General features: G+C 47.0%; 1 protein-coding gene across 2 annotated transcripts; it reads right to left on the bottom strand.

The window, feature by feature from the left end:
- Positions 1 to 973: 973 nt before the first annotated feature.
- EOMES (eomesodermin) lies at positions 974 to 7002 on the bottom strand. 2 transcript variants are annotated; one of them, XM_036761662.1, is made up of 6 exons: positions 6104 to 7002; positions 4487 to 4641; positions 3300 to 3421; positions 2623 to 2781; positions 2461 to 2522; positions 974 to 1709 (listed from the first exon to the last, which is right to left on the bottom strand). In XM_036761662.1, exons 1-6 carry the CDS (start codon positions 7000 to 7002, stop codon positions 974 to 976), a joined length of 2133 nt encoding a protein of 710 aa, XP_036617557.1. The 2 variants fall into 2 exon arrangements, with proteins under 2 accessions (XP_036617557.1, XP_036617558.1); XM_036761663.1 differs by having other exon boundaries at positions 974 to 1652.
- Between the last annotated feature and the right edge of the window lie 6453 nt (positions 7003 to 13455).

Genomic DNA, 13455 nt, shown 5'->3' with positions numbered 1-13455 from the left:
GTACAGGGGAGCTGAAAAATACATTCTTTCCTACCTACAAAGTAACCAGGTTGATTATTTTCCCAAGTACTGAAAAAAGGTGAGGCATCAAACCCCACTCCCCTCCAAAATCTTTTACAAGGCCAAAGCACCAACTTTACATGATCTTAGTGGGACTCCTATGTAGACTATTTGTACAAGATATTCCACAGTATTCTACAGTGTACCTAGACACACACAACTGTACACTTTTAATTCTCTATTTTTGGTGACCTCTTCCCCTCCCACAGGGCTCTTTTAATGCCAACCATACAACAGGTTTAGCTTTTCTTAAGTGCAGCAGTCATGTGCTGAAGCAAACCAGGCTACCTCTGGAGGCCTGAGAAGCATGAGAGGAAAGGCCTAGCTTCAACAAAGGGCTGCTCCTCTCCCAGGCATTGGATCTCACTATCCTCAGGAAAAGCATTTTAACAGCTCTGCTTTGCCAAAGACCTCAGTTGAATCATGAAGTCCACCTTTGCTCCTCCAGAATTAGAAAGCCTTTGCCACACTCTCTGTTCTGATTTGCTTAGAGATTTTGTAAAAGAAATGAGGGCTGGCTGCAAGTTGGTTCCCAGAACTTGATCCCCACATCCCACCCTCAGAGGCCCCTGGTCCACCTCACTGAAGGGTTTAGTGTCTCCAATAAATATGCCATGTGGTTAAAACCAGAACCTTGAGTATCCTTGAGAGTTAAAATGTAAAATTTGTATAGGCCATTAATTGATCACACTTAAAAAAATAAACTACTAGGTTGGTTCCCATTACCTGCAGCAATCGAAAAGCTTTGGCACCTTCTATAAAGAATTGCACCGCACAGTATGCTTCAAGGTGGGAGGCAAAAGTCTTTTTGGCAACCTAGGCAAAACAAAACAAAACAAAAACAAAAAACCCAACCACACACACCAAGTCCACCTTAAAAAACTGGCCAATTTTACAGGAGGAATGTAATGCTTTAGGGACTTGTGTAGAAAGCATAGTAGCCCATGCCTTTTGAAGTGTCTTTGCTATAGTCTTCTGCATTTATGTCCTCACACTTTATCGACGGGGAATTTTCATTGCTGGAGGTACTGGGAGAGAGCCGCCTTCTCTTGCAAGCACTGGTATACACCCCAGAATCATTTGAATCTAGAGATTTTATGGAAGGGGGGGTCTCTATCCAGGAAGAGCTAATTTCTTCTTTGACTTTCTCTTTGGAGAGCTGATCTTCAGAGAAACCAGAAGGGCTGGTTCTGGATGTCCATGGCAACCCAGCTGCCATCTTTCTCTGGTAAGAGCCTCGGCCTCCCCAGCCTGCCATCGCAGGGAAGGATGGGTCAGGGTAATAGCCCAGAGCGTGAGATGTCTGGAGGGGCAGGGATTTAATGCTATAGGGCAGCAATGTGCTGGAAGTGTACTCTGACTCATAGGAACTTATATCCAGTTTGTTGCCTCCAGGTTGCTGCACAGGAGTCACGAGCCATCTCTGGGGAGGGTTGGAGACCTCTTCACTTTGCTGGGGGGAAAGGAGACCATTGGTCTGTGGGACGGTTCTCTCGCTGTTATAATATCTTGCTTGAGGTAAAGTGTTGACAAAAGGCTCCGGAAAGAAAGACTGAACTCCATATCGGCCTCCTGGTACAATCTGATGGGATCTAGGAGAATCCGTGGGAGATGGAGTTAACCTGTCATTTTCGGAAGCGGTGTACATGCTACAACATAAAGAGAAACACTTAAAAAAAACCCCAAATGCTACCATCACTCCTGACCACTCCACTTCCCAGAACTGAAAGAGGCGTGAGGTGGGGGTGGGGTGGGGGGTGGTGGGGTGGAGGGAGGAGGAGGGAGGGGAGAGTGCCTTTTAGAACTTCAGGTTGATGGTAGGGCCCCGGTCAGCTTAAGCTGGTCAAATGTCTATAGCTGTATTGTCTCATAATTTCTTCTTCTGCCCCAGCCTCACACCTTATCCCTCCAGGTATTAATAATGAAGCTATAACAATTCCCTTATGCAGGTGCTAGAACAGGGTGACCTCAAATTACCATCCCTTCCTCTCTCTGAAGATTATCCACATATTTTTAAGCCAATTTAACTTTTTTTTGAGTATATAAACTTCCTAAAACCTTTTCAGGCAAGCTGAAAAGTAAACCAAAGGAAACCAAGTAGCAGGCAATGTATGATACAGCAAAACAAAAGGAAACAAAATAACGCCCTAAAGATTTTTGGATGAAGGCGCTTGTATAAGCATTCTCTTCTAAAGGTGGGCAGAGTGGTGCCGAGGAAGGAGCCCTGGATGTGAAGTCAGAGAACCTGGCTTCAAATTCTAGGTCTGCTACTTACTCCCTGTGTGACCTTAACCAAGTCATCTTACTTCTCTTGGGCTCTAAAATGAGGCCTGTGAGGGCCTTTCTAGCTCAAAATCTATCATCATATAACTATGCAATGAAGAATAAAGGTACACTTACGAATCATAGTTGTCTCTGAAACCTTTTGCAAATGGATTATGGTCAATCTTCAGCTGAGTGATCTAGACGAGGGGGAAAAAAGAGAAGCGTTGAGCATTTTTGGGGGGAGTTAACTTAGGGTTGGCTGCTAAGGGAGCCCTCCTGTTTTGGGGGCTGACTCACATCAGTGTTCTGGTAAGCTGTCACAGCAATGAACTGGGTCTCAGAGAAAGTGAATGTCTGAGTCTTGGAGGAATCATTAAGGTCTTCCACACCGTCCTCAGTCACCTCTACGATGTGAAGCCGGGGCTGGTACTTGTGAAGAGACTGTAGAACTATCATCTGGGAGAGGGGAAAAGAGTAGCGACAGCTAGAAAGGCTTCTTAGATGTTCAGATAAAGGTACCTTAGGGCTGTGTTAATGCTCATCTACAAGCACTGTGCTTCGGGGGGCTTTTTCCCTAATACAGCAGTCCTAAAATTCCTTTTTTAAGGCCTGATGGTAACCATCAGGTTGTTAGCGTGACGCATTTCCCAGCACCACCAGGCACTGGTTTCAGGATGGTATTAGCGACAAAGTTCAGAACCTTCCGGGGGTCTGGTAAGGGAGGTTTCTGCCCAGAAGTAGACATTGTCTCCGAGGTCCTATTACAATAGCAGGTTTAGGACTATAGCATTAACAATTCAGTAAGAAGATGGCGTAAGTTAGGTTACTGGGTTTGGGGCAGGAAGTTGAGAGAAAAAGAAATTCAAACTGTTCATAACCTTGGGCATACAGCAAGGTTAAGAGTTCAAGATTCTTAGCACAAGAAGTTCTTCCACTTCCGAGGCTGAGTCTAGAGGACCCCCAGGGCATATTACCTGGGTGTTGTTGTTATTAGCGCCTTTGTTATTGGTAAGTTTCAGTTTCCCAAAGGAGATTTCCTGCCTCATCCAGTGCGAGCCAGTGTTGGGAGACTCAGGGTGAACATACATTTTGTTCCCTAGAAAAGAAGGAATATAGAAGGGTAAAGTGAGCTATGACTCTAGCTTCTGGGACTCCGAGAGTTTCTGGGTGGGTCATTAAAACTAGAGATGCAAAAAAAAAAAAAAAGTTTTGTTCTCCTTAAAGGGCTATATACAAATGAGCACTCATGATTATTCCACTCTAATTTTTCAGTTTGCCCAGAAATAGTGATGTTCTTTCTATTCTATCCTTTTTGAGTTCTGCTTCCAAACTTCTTTGGACAAAAGTATTAACCAAAAACTGATACAAAAATACCAAACTCAAATACAAATACTAAAGTCTAAAAGCCAAAAAGCTGGGCTATACTTGTGGATACCTCATGGAAGTCAGCTTTTGGGGTGAATTTTTTAAAATGTCGTTGCGGGGGGGGGGGATGTCACATAAATATCTGCCTTTGTCCCTTGGAAGTTAGATTGGTTTTATCATACTAAAACTGTTTTCCATTTTAAGCAGTTAAATATGCTTCTTCTATGGTTCCATTTTTAATAGTTGGATATCGATCAGTAATTGCAAAGAGCATGTTTGGTCTCTTGTGACTTTTGTCCCATCAGATGCATCATTTAGCAACAGAAAATTTTTAACGGAAAGATTGAGTACACTCAAAAATAGATTTTGCTCTTTGGTCTTTTATATATATTGAAATTATAAGAAAATAAAATTCACATAGAAAATCTCTTCTGCCTATTCCTAACACATACATACAACTTTGGACCATCAGGCCTTGAAAGAAATCTTCAAAAAGGGATATACAATTTAACAGTCATGTTGGGGAGAGAGTACTGGACTTGGAGTCAGAAGACTGTCTGAATGTTGGCCCAGTGACTTGACAGCTATGTGGCCTTGGGTCCATCATCTCCCCTCTCTTGGCCTCACATTCCTCATCCGTAAAATAAGTTCGTTGAACTAGATGAGCTCTAGTCCCTCTCAGTGATAACATTTTGTGATTATAAGAAATGTGAATTATGTAAATATACAAACAGGAAACTTCACTCTTCTGTGACCACCCCTTCCCCAGCTTTACTTCTCCCACCAATTTATTCACCCTGCATGTTGTTGTCAGCCTTGCCACACGTCACCCATTTGCCCCCCTGAAAGCGCCAGTGGTTGGGGTCAGCCAGCACCACCTCCACAAACACGTTGTAGTGGGCTGTGGGGTTGAGCCCATTAATGTTGAAGCTTAGGAAAGGAAACATCCTCCTGTATAGAAAGAAGAAAGGGTGAATGCTAAGCAGAGTGTCACCACCAAGCCAGAGACCAAGAGGGAACAGGGAAATTCACTCCCAAATTCTGGCCTTCCTTTCTCAGGAGACAGGAGACAATCTGATTTTATTCCTATTAAGATTGACCCCTGGGACATGGATTAGATAACGGGCAGAAACTGCCCATGTGTATATATGCATGGGGGATGGGGGGAAGGCAGGCGGGAAGGGAGAGGGCGACATAATATGGGGAAGCCATATCCGGGAAAGGGTTTATTTATAGGGATGCAGGAAGGAAGAGAAAAAGAAAGAAAGAAAGAAAGCAGGGAGGAAGGGATGAAGGAAAGAAAGAAAGAAAGAAAGAAAGAAAGAAAGAAAGAAAGAAAGAAAGAAAGGAGCTAAGAAAGGAAGAAAGAAAGAAAGAAAGAAAAGTTTGTGTAGTAGACAGAGCACTGGAGTTTGGAGTTAGGTGTCAGGAAAGCATGGGTATCAACCTGCCACATACACTTATTAGTTGTGAGTAATAATAGTTAAGTCATTTCTCTGAACATCACTTTCCTCCTCTGTAAAATGGAACTAATGATACTACTAAGCTCGCTTTTTTGGTGTGACAAAGCGCTTTTGCAAACCTTACGACGGTATGGGAACATAAGCTATTCTCTGTTAGACTGAGGCAGAACTTCTGTTGCCTTACTCGGCTAGCTTCTTCACCTCTAGCAGGTCAGTCTGGGAATAGATTTCTTTGAGAACTCTCTCATCTAAGGCCCTGTTTCCAAGATAGCATTCAGGAAAGATCCCAAGGCCCGCTTTGACCAATTCAGGGTCTGTGCTCCCTGGCATCTCATAGGTTAGAGAGTGTAGAGGCCCATCCCGGTTCTGACAGGGACGCGGCGGCTCTAGGATTTTTCTGGGGTGGCTGGGTCACAACCGCTCAGCGGGTGACCACTCGAAAGGGCCTCCGACAAAATGGGCCCCACAGCCAGAGGACTTCACAAACGCATCTTGGGGCTGCACAGAGTCCCCAACTCCTTTCACCACCCAGGCAAGGGGGAAGACAAGCCCAAACTTTGGCTCCCAGCTGTGGAAGGGGAATTACCCACAGGGAAGAGGGTTCTTGGCTCTCTTTCATTCTTGGTTCCTCGAAGACCCCCACCCACCCACCCACTCCAGCCGCAGCGAGAATTTACGGGGACAAGTGATGAACTCCCCGAGTTTTTCTTCCGCTCAGCCACCTGCGGAGGGCGTAGGACCGGAGCTAAGGTGGACGCCCACCCAGTCTCGAGAACACTGGGGATGGGAGTTAGGGAAGTGGATGGAATGGGGAGGGTGCAGGACCCCAGCATACGACGGCTGGAAGGTTTTTACGTTTCGTTGTCCTGACGCCTACCGGACCCAACCTGTACTAAAGTGCGCGGCCCGCCCTCCCTGGAGACACTCCCTGAGGACGCCTGGGTACCCACCTGCCCTGCTTCGTGATGATCATCTCTGTCTGGTGCCGGTGAAATTTGAGCCACAGGGGCCGGTTGCACAGGTAGACCTGGGCGCGCAAGCCAGTGGTCGGCATCCCGAGGCCGCCGAGGCCGCCGCAGGAGCCGGAAGCTGAGGCTGCCCCTGGATAGGGGCCGTAGAGTGCGCCGGGGCCACCCTGACCGTACTGATAGCCGCCGGGCCCGCCGCCAGGCCCGCCGCCGCCGCTGCCGGGGCCGCCGGGGCCGAACTGCGCTCTCCCGGGAGAGCACACCGCGGCCGAGAAGCCTCCGGGGGGCAGCATGGAGCCATAGGGGTAGCGTGCGCCGTTGGGGGCCGGGTACACCGAGCCATGCTGGGCCGCCGCCGCTGCCGCCGCCGCCGCCGGGTAGGGGAAAAGTGAGCAAGGAGCAGCCAGCTCCGCGCCCTGCGGCGGCCCGGGCGACTGCAGGTAGTAGCGGTCCGGACTCAGGCTGTCCATGGGATAGCGCGCAGCAGCCGCCGCCGCTGCCGCCGCCGCTGCCGCCGCCGCCGCCGCCGCGGCCGAGGGCAACTCCTCATCCCCGCACGGAGAGCCCTTGCGGCCGTCCGGGCCGCCCGTCTTGGCCACGGCGGCGGCGCTGGAGAAGGTATCCGCGGCGTCGGCGTCGCTCAGCATGCCCGGAGGGGCGGCTCCGCCGCTGGACGAGGCAGGCTCCCGAGCAGCTTCGCACGCGAGGCCAGCCCGGAACTTTTTCTGCCCTTTGTCCACGTCCAGCCTCTGCGCTGGGGACCCGGCGCCGTGGTGGGGCCCTCCGCCACTGCCGCCGCTCGCGCTCCCGCTCTCCAGAGGGTAGAAGTGAGCGCTGGGCAAGTGGACAGCGCTCGCTAGGAGCGGTTCTCCCAACTGCATTCTCTGCCCAGGCGCTGAAGGCGACCCGACGCTTGGACTTCTCCCTTAGCCTCGGAGAGCCTTGCAGTGACAGGAGGGGAGGCAGCGCCCTCTTCCGAGAACACTAGCAGCTCCCCCTGCCTTCCTCCTGCCCCTTAGACCCACTAGCCACCGGTCGCCGGGCACCAGCGAGCACCCGTACGCAGTGCTCGACTGGCTACCGCTTCTTTCCCTCAGACAATAATCGAAGGCAGCGAGTGGAAACTAAACGCAAGCCCTTTCCCTCCTCGGTCCTAAAGGAGAATGGACAAGGGCAACGGCAACCTCGAGTCCCCGAGGAAGCGCCCAGCTTGCTCTCCCACCTGCTCACCGCCCCTTCTGTCCTCCCCTCACTACTATCTTCCAGGGAAAGTTGGCTTGAAAGCCAACTAGAAGCAAGCCGACCGGCCGCCACCACCAACTTTATATAGGCGAGGCTGGGGAGGGGCTTCGTTTCCTGGCTTCTCTGCCCCCCGCCCCCTCTCCCTGATAAAGGCCGGCCCCATTGGCTGCTTTAATCTGACACTAATTTAATTAGACGTTTACTAATTGGAACAAGTCACCTGTGACTTTCTTTTTCTTTTCTTCCATCTCTTGGAAACCAGCTCCTGCGGCGAGAATCAGCCCAGAGTTTTCTTGTTCGCTTAGGTTACAAGGGCGGAATAGAGGCCCAGGAAGCAAAAGATGAGGCTCAAAGGCTCGAGCAAGCTAGCAAGGTTCGGGAGAAGCGCGCGCGTCTAGCGGTGGGGGTGGATTTCCATTTTAAGGGACGGTTCCCGAATTGGGAATCCTTCGGAGCGCCCCTGGTATGGATTCAAGGGAGCATGGAGATGTCCTGACCTCCTAGGGCATTACGCTAAGGAAAGATCAGGGTGTTGGGGAGAGATGTCTGACTCCACAAAGAGGAGGAAGAGAAAGAGGAGACAAATTTTGGCTGTAGTAGTTCTTGAAAGCGAAGGGGTAGAGGAATCGGAGCGAAGTCGAGTGAAAGGGGATGTAGGAACAAACTCTCCAGGTTTCTAGCTTTCACAGGAAACATTGGTCCGGGCTGGACACTGCAGGCTCAGGCTGTGGTCACTCAGAGTGCTGGGGAAAAAGGCCTCCGCACTGTTCGGTCGGTAGGATTCCTCTCTCCTCCACCCTTCATCCACCTTCTCCCTCTCCCTGCGCCCAAGTCCTTTCAGTCTATCCTCAGCCGAAGTGTGTAAAGGATTCGAGGGGAAGAGATCTGGCTTACAGGATCTGGGAATCACTCGACTGAGTGTGCGTTCTGTCTTCTCTGCGGAGAAGACTCCCCAGCATCTTTCCCACTTCCTTTCCTCACCTGGAGAAGCTTTGTGCACCCGCGTCAGCCCAATACCCGGAGTGCATCACTGTCTAGTTAAGACGGATAGCTTTCTGTTCCCTTTGGTCAAATGAAACCTGAAGGATTTTCAGCTAGGAGCTTCTCCACCACCAAGCACCACTATGGCTGGGCTGTCCTGGAAATGATTTTTATGTAAAGGAAAACAGCAACAGCACCCACTCCCAAACTCGAAGCGCTCAGCTCAGGCTTTCATGGATTCCATATTCTCCTCTCCAACCCCTCCCCAAACTTAAACCCCTCGCAGCTCATCTTAAATTGGGCCTTGCATCGTTAAACAATTATTCCCCGTTAGCGGAGGCGTTAAGATCCCCCCTCCCGCCCCTCTTCTGTAGTTAAACCCAGAAGGTAGGATAATTAGTGCATTAATCAGCTTGGTATTGAATCGAGCCCTTTGCCCCAGCTGCCTGCCTCTCTTCCAGAGAACGTATATCAAGTCAGAAAGTTAACATACATGCACAAATGCACACTACATATATGCTTATATGTACACATGTACAATCAAACACGAGCACAAACAATTCGTGGCTGGGGGAGAGGCCCTATGAATATTCGCTGTTAATAAGTAATTACCCAGGGCAAACGTCTTCTCTCTAGGCTTCGAAGAGCAGCCGAATGACGCCTCTGTTGGAGCTGGGAACAACATTCCATATCCCCATCCCGAAGGTGGTGAAGGAAAGGGCAGATTCAGGGCCATCGCAGGATGTCACAAACACACCCTGACTCCACAGAAATGTTGAAAGAGCAACAAAGGCAGGGTGTGGGTTGAAAAAAAACCCAACACATTAGAAAGAGAGGGGCTTCTCCTCCTCTTTCCTCCCTCCTTTTTCACTCCATCCCCCAGATCGGAGGGGAGATAGGAACTCACAGGCTGTCTTCGGTCTCGGGAAGAGCAGCGCCCGGGGTTGGGGTTTGGAAAGGGGAACGCAGGTTTTCGCCGCCAACGAGGTAAGGGAAGATGGGCTCTGGGGGCGGCTCGACGTGGGGCAGAAGCGGGCTGGGGAACTGCAATAGCAACCAACAGCCCTCTGCCATTCAGGACCGCCGCGCAAAACTCTAGGGCAGAGTCAGAACCACGTCCAGTTTCGTCTGGGCCTGGAGCGGCGGAGTCTTAGGACGTGCGCCTTCATCCCCAAAGGCCGGCAAAGTCGTGCCCTTGAACCCTCAGGGCCATTTCTCTCTCTTTTTCCTTCCCCTAGTTCTACTCGTAGGCCATTTGCTCTTTGAGTCTCCTTCCTGAGCCAGGTGCATTCCTTCCTCTGCTGCCCCCCACCCCATCCCCCCCATCTATTTTTTCTTGACCCTGGGAAGTGAATTTTCAGGGAACTGGTCAGTGTGCCCTCGATAGCTGTGGATACTTTTGATGTGAGAATTCGCTACGCATTTGAATGGGGGGAGATTGGTAAAAGGGGTGCAGAGGGAAGGGTTGCCACCTCTACCTGGGCGCGCTTGCCAGCCGGCCTAAAATCTCCGTAACCCGAGCCGCACGCATCCCCGGGTTTTGCAAGTGGAGGAAATTAATTGTCAGTCTAAGGCTTTGCATTCATTCAGCCTATCTGAAATCTAGGCGTTCTTCTTAGGCAGCTGGTTGCTTTCAGAGCTCTTGGAGAATGCGCGGGCCTCCAACACCACTTCTTGGCTGAGTCCCCGGTTCTAGGCTGATAGAGAGCATAGGGATCAGCTAATTCTCAATAGATTCAACCCGAACTCAAGATGTCTTGCTCTTAAAGGTGCCTTTCTTTGGCCATTTTCTGTACTGTCTAATAGGCAGGAATTGCTTGTTAAGTAGAGAATGACTTGGTGTCGAGGTCCAGAGGAGCCCCTATCCCCATTTTACAGATGTAAAAACTGAGAAAAGGTTAACTTCAGTGACAGAAACAGAAGTCAGAATTCTCATATATTTGCCTTCTAGAGTCTAAGGCCTTTTGGAATCTGGACTTTTCACACCATTTGTTTACATTTTCATATATACGTGGAGGCAAAAGCAATGCTTTCTCACGTTCCCGTTTTAGTTATTGATTTTCTTAACAGAGAATATGAAAATGAAATGTTTGGATATTTAGAGTTTGGCCATACAACGCTTGTTATGTCCAACTTTCCTTTACAGAGAAGGTGCAGCTATGACAGGAGGACAAGCAAACAATCATGAACTTCACTTGACACTTGAGTTTCCACCAGAAACTTTATTTAGGGTGAGAGAAACTGTAACCCTCCCCACCAACACCCATAGGTCCAGCCATAGAGTAAAAATAAGAATAGCCTTTTTCTGGGAGTGAATTGGAGGGGAGGGCACTAAAAATGAAAACTATTGAAAATGCTTCAATTAAAATGTAAAAGAACACAATCCTTAGATTTTGGTAGGTAAATACAAGAACTTTATGGTGTGCTTGCTGTTTGATTTCAATGACACCCATAAGCACCCATGAAGCTAAATGAGACATTTATTGAGAGGTGTCTGGTTTTATGTGGTTTCACTGACAGTATATTGGGATACACAGAACAAAAAACATATCAACATCAGGTTTGGAGTACAGAGACTCCTTGGAACCACAGCCCCCAAACTGATGGCTGGATTAGCTCAGACCTTGCACCTTTCAAACTCCAGTGTAGCATGCAGGGCCTTTTGAAGGCAAGCCTTAAAAGTGAGGGAGGCCCAGCCTGCTGTGTGCAGCTCTTAAAGATCCCATGACGATTTGCACAGGGTTGGAGCTAGTGTCCTGGACAAGTTCACACCAGCCTATTCTCACTTTCTCTGATCCTGACAATAGGAGGCTGTTGTCCATTTTACTAAAGAATCTTCACCTTATAAGGAGGTCTGGCTTCATTTCTGGTGCAAAGGATTGCAAAAGCACTTGGAAAATCATCCTGGTGCAGTCAGTATTATTATATGCAAATTGTAGGTGAATATACATAGAGATCGTGGCAGTCTTGATAGATAGATACGCATGTTATTTATGGTCCACTGTATACTCTCTCACATACACAACCAAGGGCCATATAAATGTCCCAATAAATTATATTATTTTCACCCACACTAAAAAAGTGTTATCCAAACACTGTCTCTGTTATTCAAACACTTTGTAAATCCTAAGCAGACTTGCTGTTGAGCTACTTTAACCCTACGAAAACATTCCAACACTTACTGGTCACCAGTGCTTCCCTTGGACTCTGAGCAAACGTCAATAGGTTTTTTGTAGCTGGCTGTTCCTTTTACTATTTATCTATGGCTCTCTTTTTGTTATTGTTAACTTTTATTTCACCATCTCTGGTTCTCTCCTTCGAACTCCTTGTTCACTGATAGCCAGATCTGCCACCTTGGTTGTGTGTTTTCTGAGTGCAAGGTGGCTTTCATTCATGCAAGATTGTTAGTGTTTCATTTCTCTCCAAGTAAAAACCCCATAAGATAAGACGTCTGGCAGCCTTAGCAGTGTTGGTGCAGTGACTGGTGACAACTTCAGGGGTCCACGCTGAGACAATTTCACCAGATTTTTTTTAATGTTGCTGAAATACAATGAGCATTAAAAATAAACCTAGAATCAATCTCTTTAATGTAACATATAGTGACTGAATCAAATGATACACCATTGTGTAATCTGGATTTTATTTTTTTAAAAAAGATTTCAAATCACAATTACCATTACTACTCTGCTTTATATAACTTTTCAAAGAATGAAATTGGAGAGAAAAATAATAAGCACATAATTCTATTACATAGAGTTAATTATATAGAACACTTTGAAAAACTTAAAGTGCTAATAAAGGCTAGCTATTATCATTATTAATTTATTTTGTGTGTATTTGCTATGCACTTACTATTCACATGTTGTTTTTTTTCCCAATAAAATGTAAGCTTCTTGAGGTCAAACTGTTTCATTTTTTTTTGTCTTTATATCTCCAGCATCTTGTACAATGCCTGGTATGTTGCAGGCACTTAATAATTGCTTATTTAATGAATCTTCAGCAAAGCCTGAGAGTTTGGGCAGGTCAAAAATGACTTATTACAAACTAAACAGGCAACGTAGACATTGAAAAGCCAATATTGTCAGAATCATTGGATAATCCTGATTTGCCTCCTATTCCAAGAGACATAGGAGTTATGTCTGAAATTTCTGCCCCTTTGAAAAGTAAGCTGGAAAAAAAAAGCTTACAGGCTCAAAATGGAGAAAAAGAAAAAAAAACAGATAGGGTCATTACATTGTCTGTGGCACAATAGGGGGCTTCTCACATGTTGTTAATTATGAAAAATGCAACAGGTGGGAAAAACAAATTGACTGAAATGCTTGCATTGAAGAGCATGAAATAAAAAAAAAAGCTTGGGGGAAATGACATCCTTATGGCATGTGGATAATTATTTAATTTTAAAACTATGATTATTCTACAAATTCAAATAGGAAGGAGGGTGCTTCTTTTTTCTTTGTGCCTGAGGAGACAAATTTTTGACCCAGAAGGTGGTCAGGCTTTTAAGATTGTAACCATGAAGTGAAAGTACTCTCCTTTCCAACAGAGAAGGGAGAAAGCAGGAGTCCTCTTTCCCCCCCCATAGAAATCACCTTGATCTTGAGAGAAGGCATTTTCTTTCTTTTTTGAATATGAATGAACTTCCTCAAGTAACCCACTTCCTTCCATAGGTTGTTTACAAATGTCAACAACTATTAGAGGGGATTTTTCTTTTTTGTAACGATTGGTCGAAGTGGGAGGGTTGAAAAACACAACAGACCTGGAGATACAAAATCTTTAGGGAAAGGATGGAGAGAAAGGACAGAATTAAAATTCATTGTATTTTATTTTTTAAAAAAGTGTGTGTGTGTGTGTGTGTGTGTGTGTGTGTGTGTGTGTGTGTGTGTGTGTGCGTGCTGGGTTGTAACCAGAAGTGAAAACGAAAGTCAGCAAATGATATAAAATAAATGTTTAGAAGGAATACATGTTTGTTAGGTGGAGGGACCAGGCTGTCCACACAACAGTTGCTCGGGATTCAGGTTACTCTTAGTCATTGATCAAGAATTTAATTGGACAAGATCACAGGAACATAGATCGCAGGAGAACAGATTTAACAGTCAACAAGCATTTATTAA

This window comes from Trichosurus vulpecula, chromosome 5, assembly GCF_011100635.1.
Source record: "Trichosurus vulpecula isolate mTriVul1 chromosome 5, mTriVul1.pri, whole genome shotgun sequence".
In the NCBI taxonomy this organism is placed as follows: Eukaryota; Metazoa; Chordata; class Mammalia; order Diprotodontia; family Phalangeridae; genus Trichosurus; species Trichosurus vulpecula.
This window is presented reverse-complemented; position numbering and strand designations above follow the sequence as displayed.

Bases quoted from the DNA above. Each gene is read 5' to 3' on its own strand.
- EOMES (XM_036761662.1), bottom strand. From the start codon at position 7,002: ATGCAGTTGGGAGAACCGCTCCTAGCGAGCGCTGTCCACTTGCCCAGC. The intron at 4,642-6,103 runs GTGGGTACCCAG...CTTTCTATACAG, and splicing joins ATCATCACGAAGCAGGGCAG to GAGGATGTTTCCTTTCCTAA. The intron at 2,782-3,299 runs GTAATATGCCCT...CCCCTCTCCCAG, and splicing joins CTAATAACAACAACACCCAG to ATGATAGTTCTACAGTCTCT.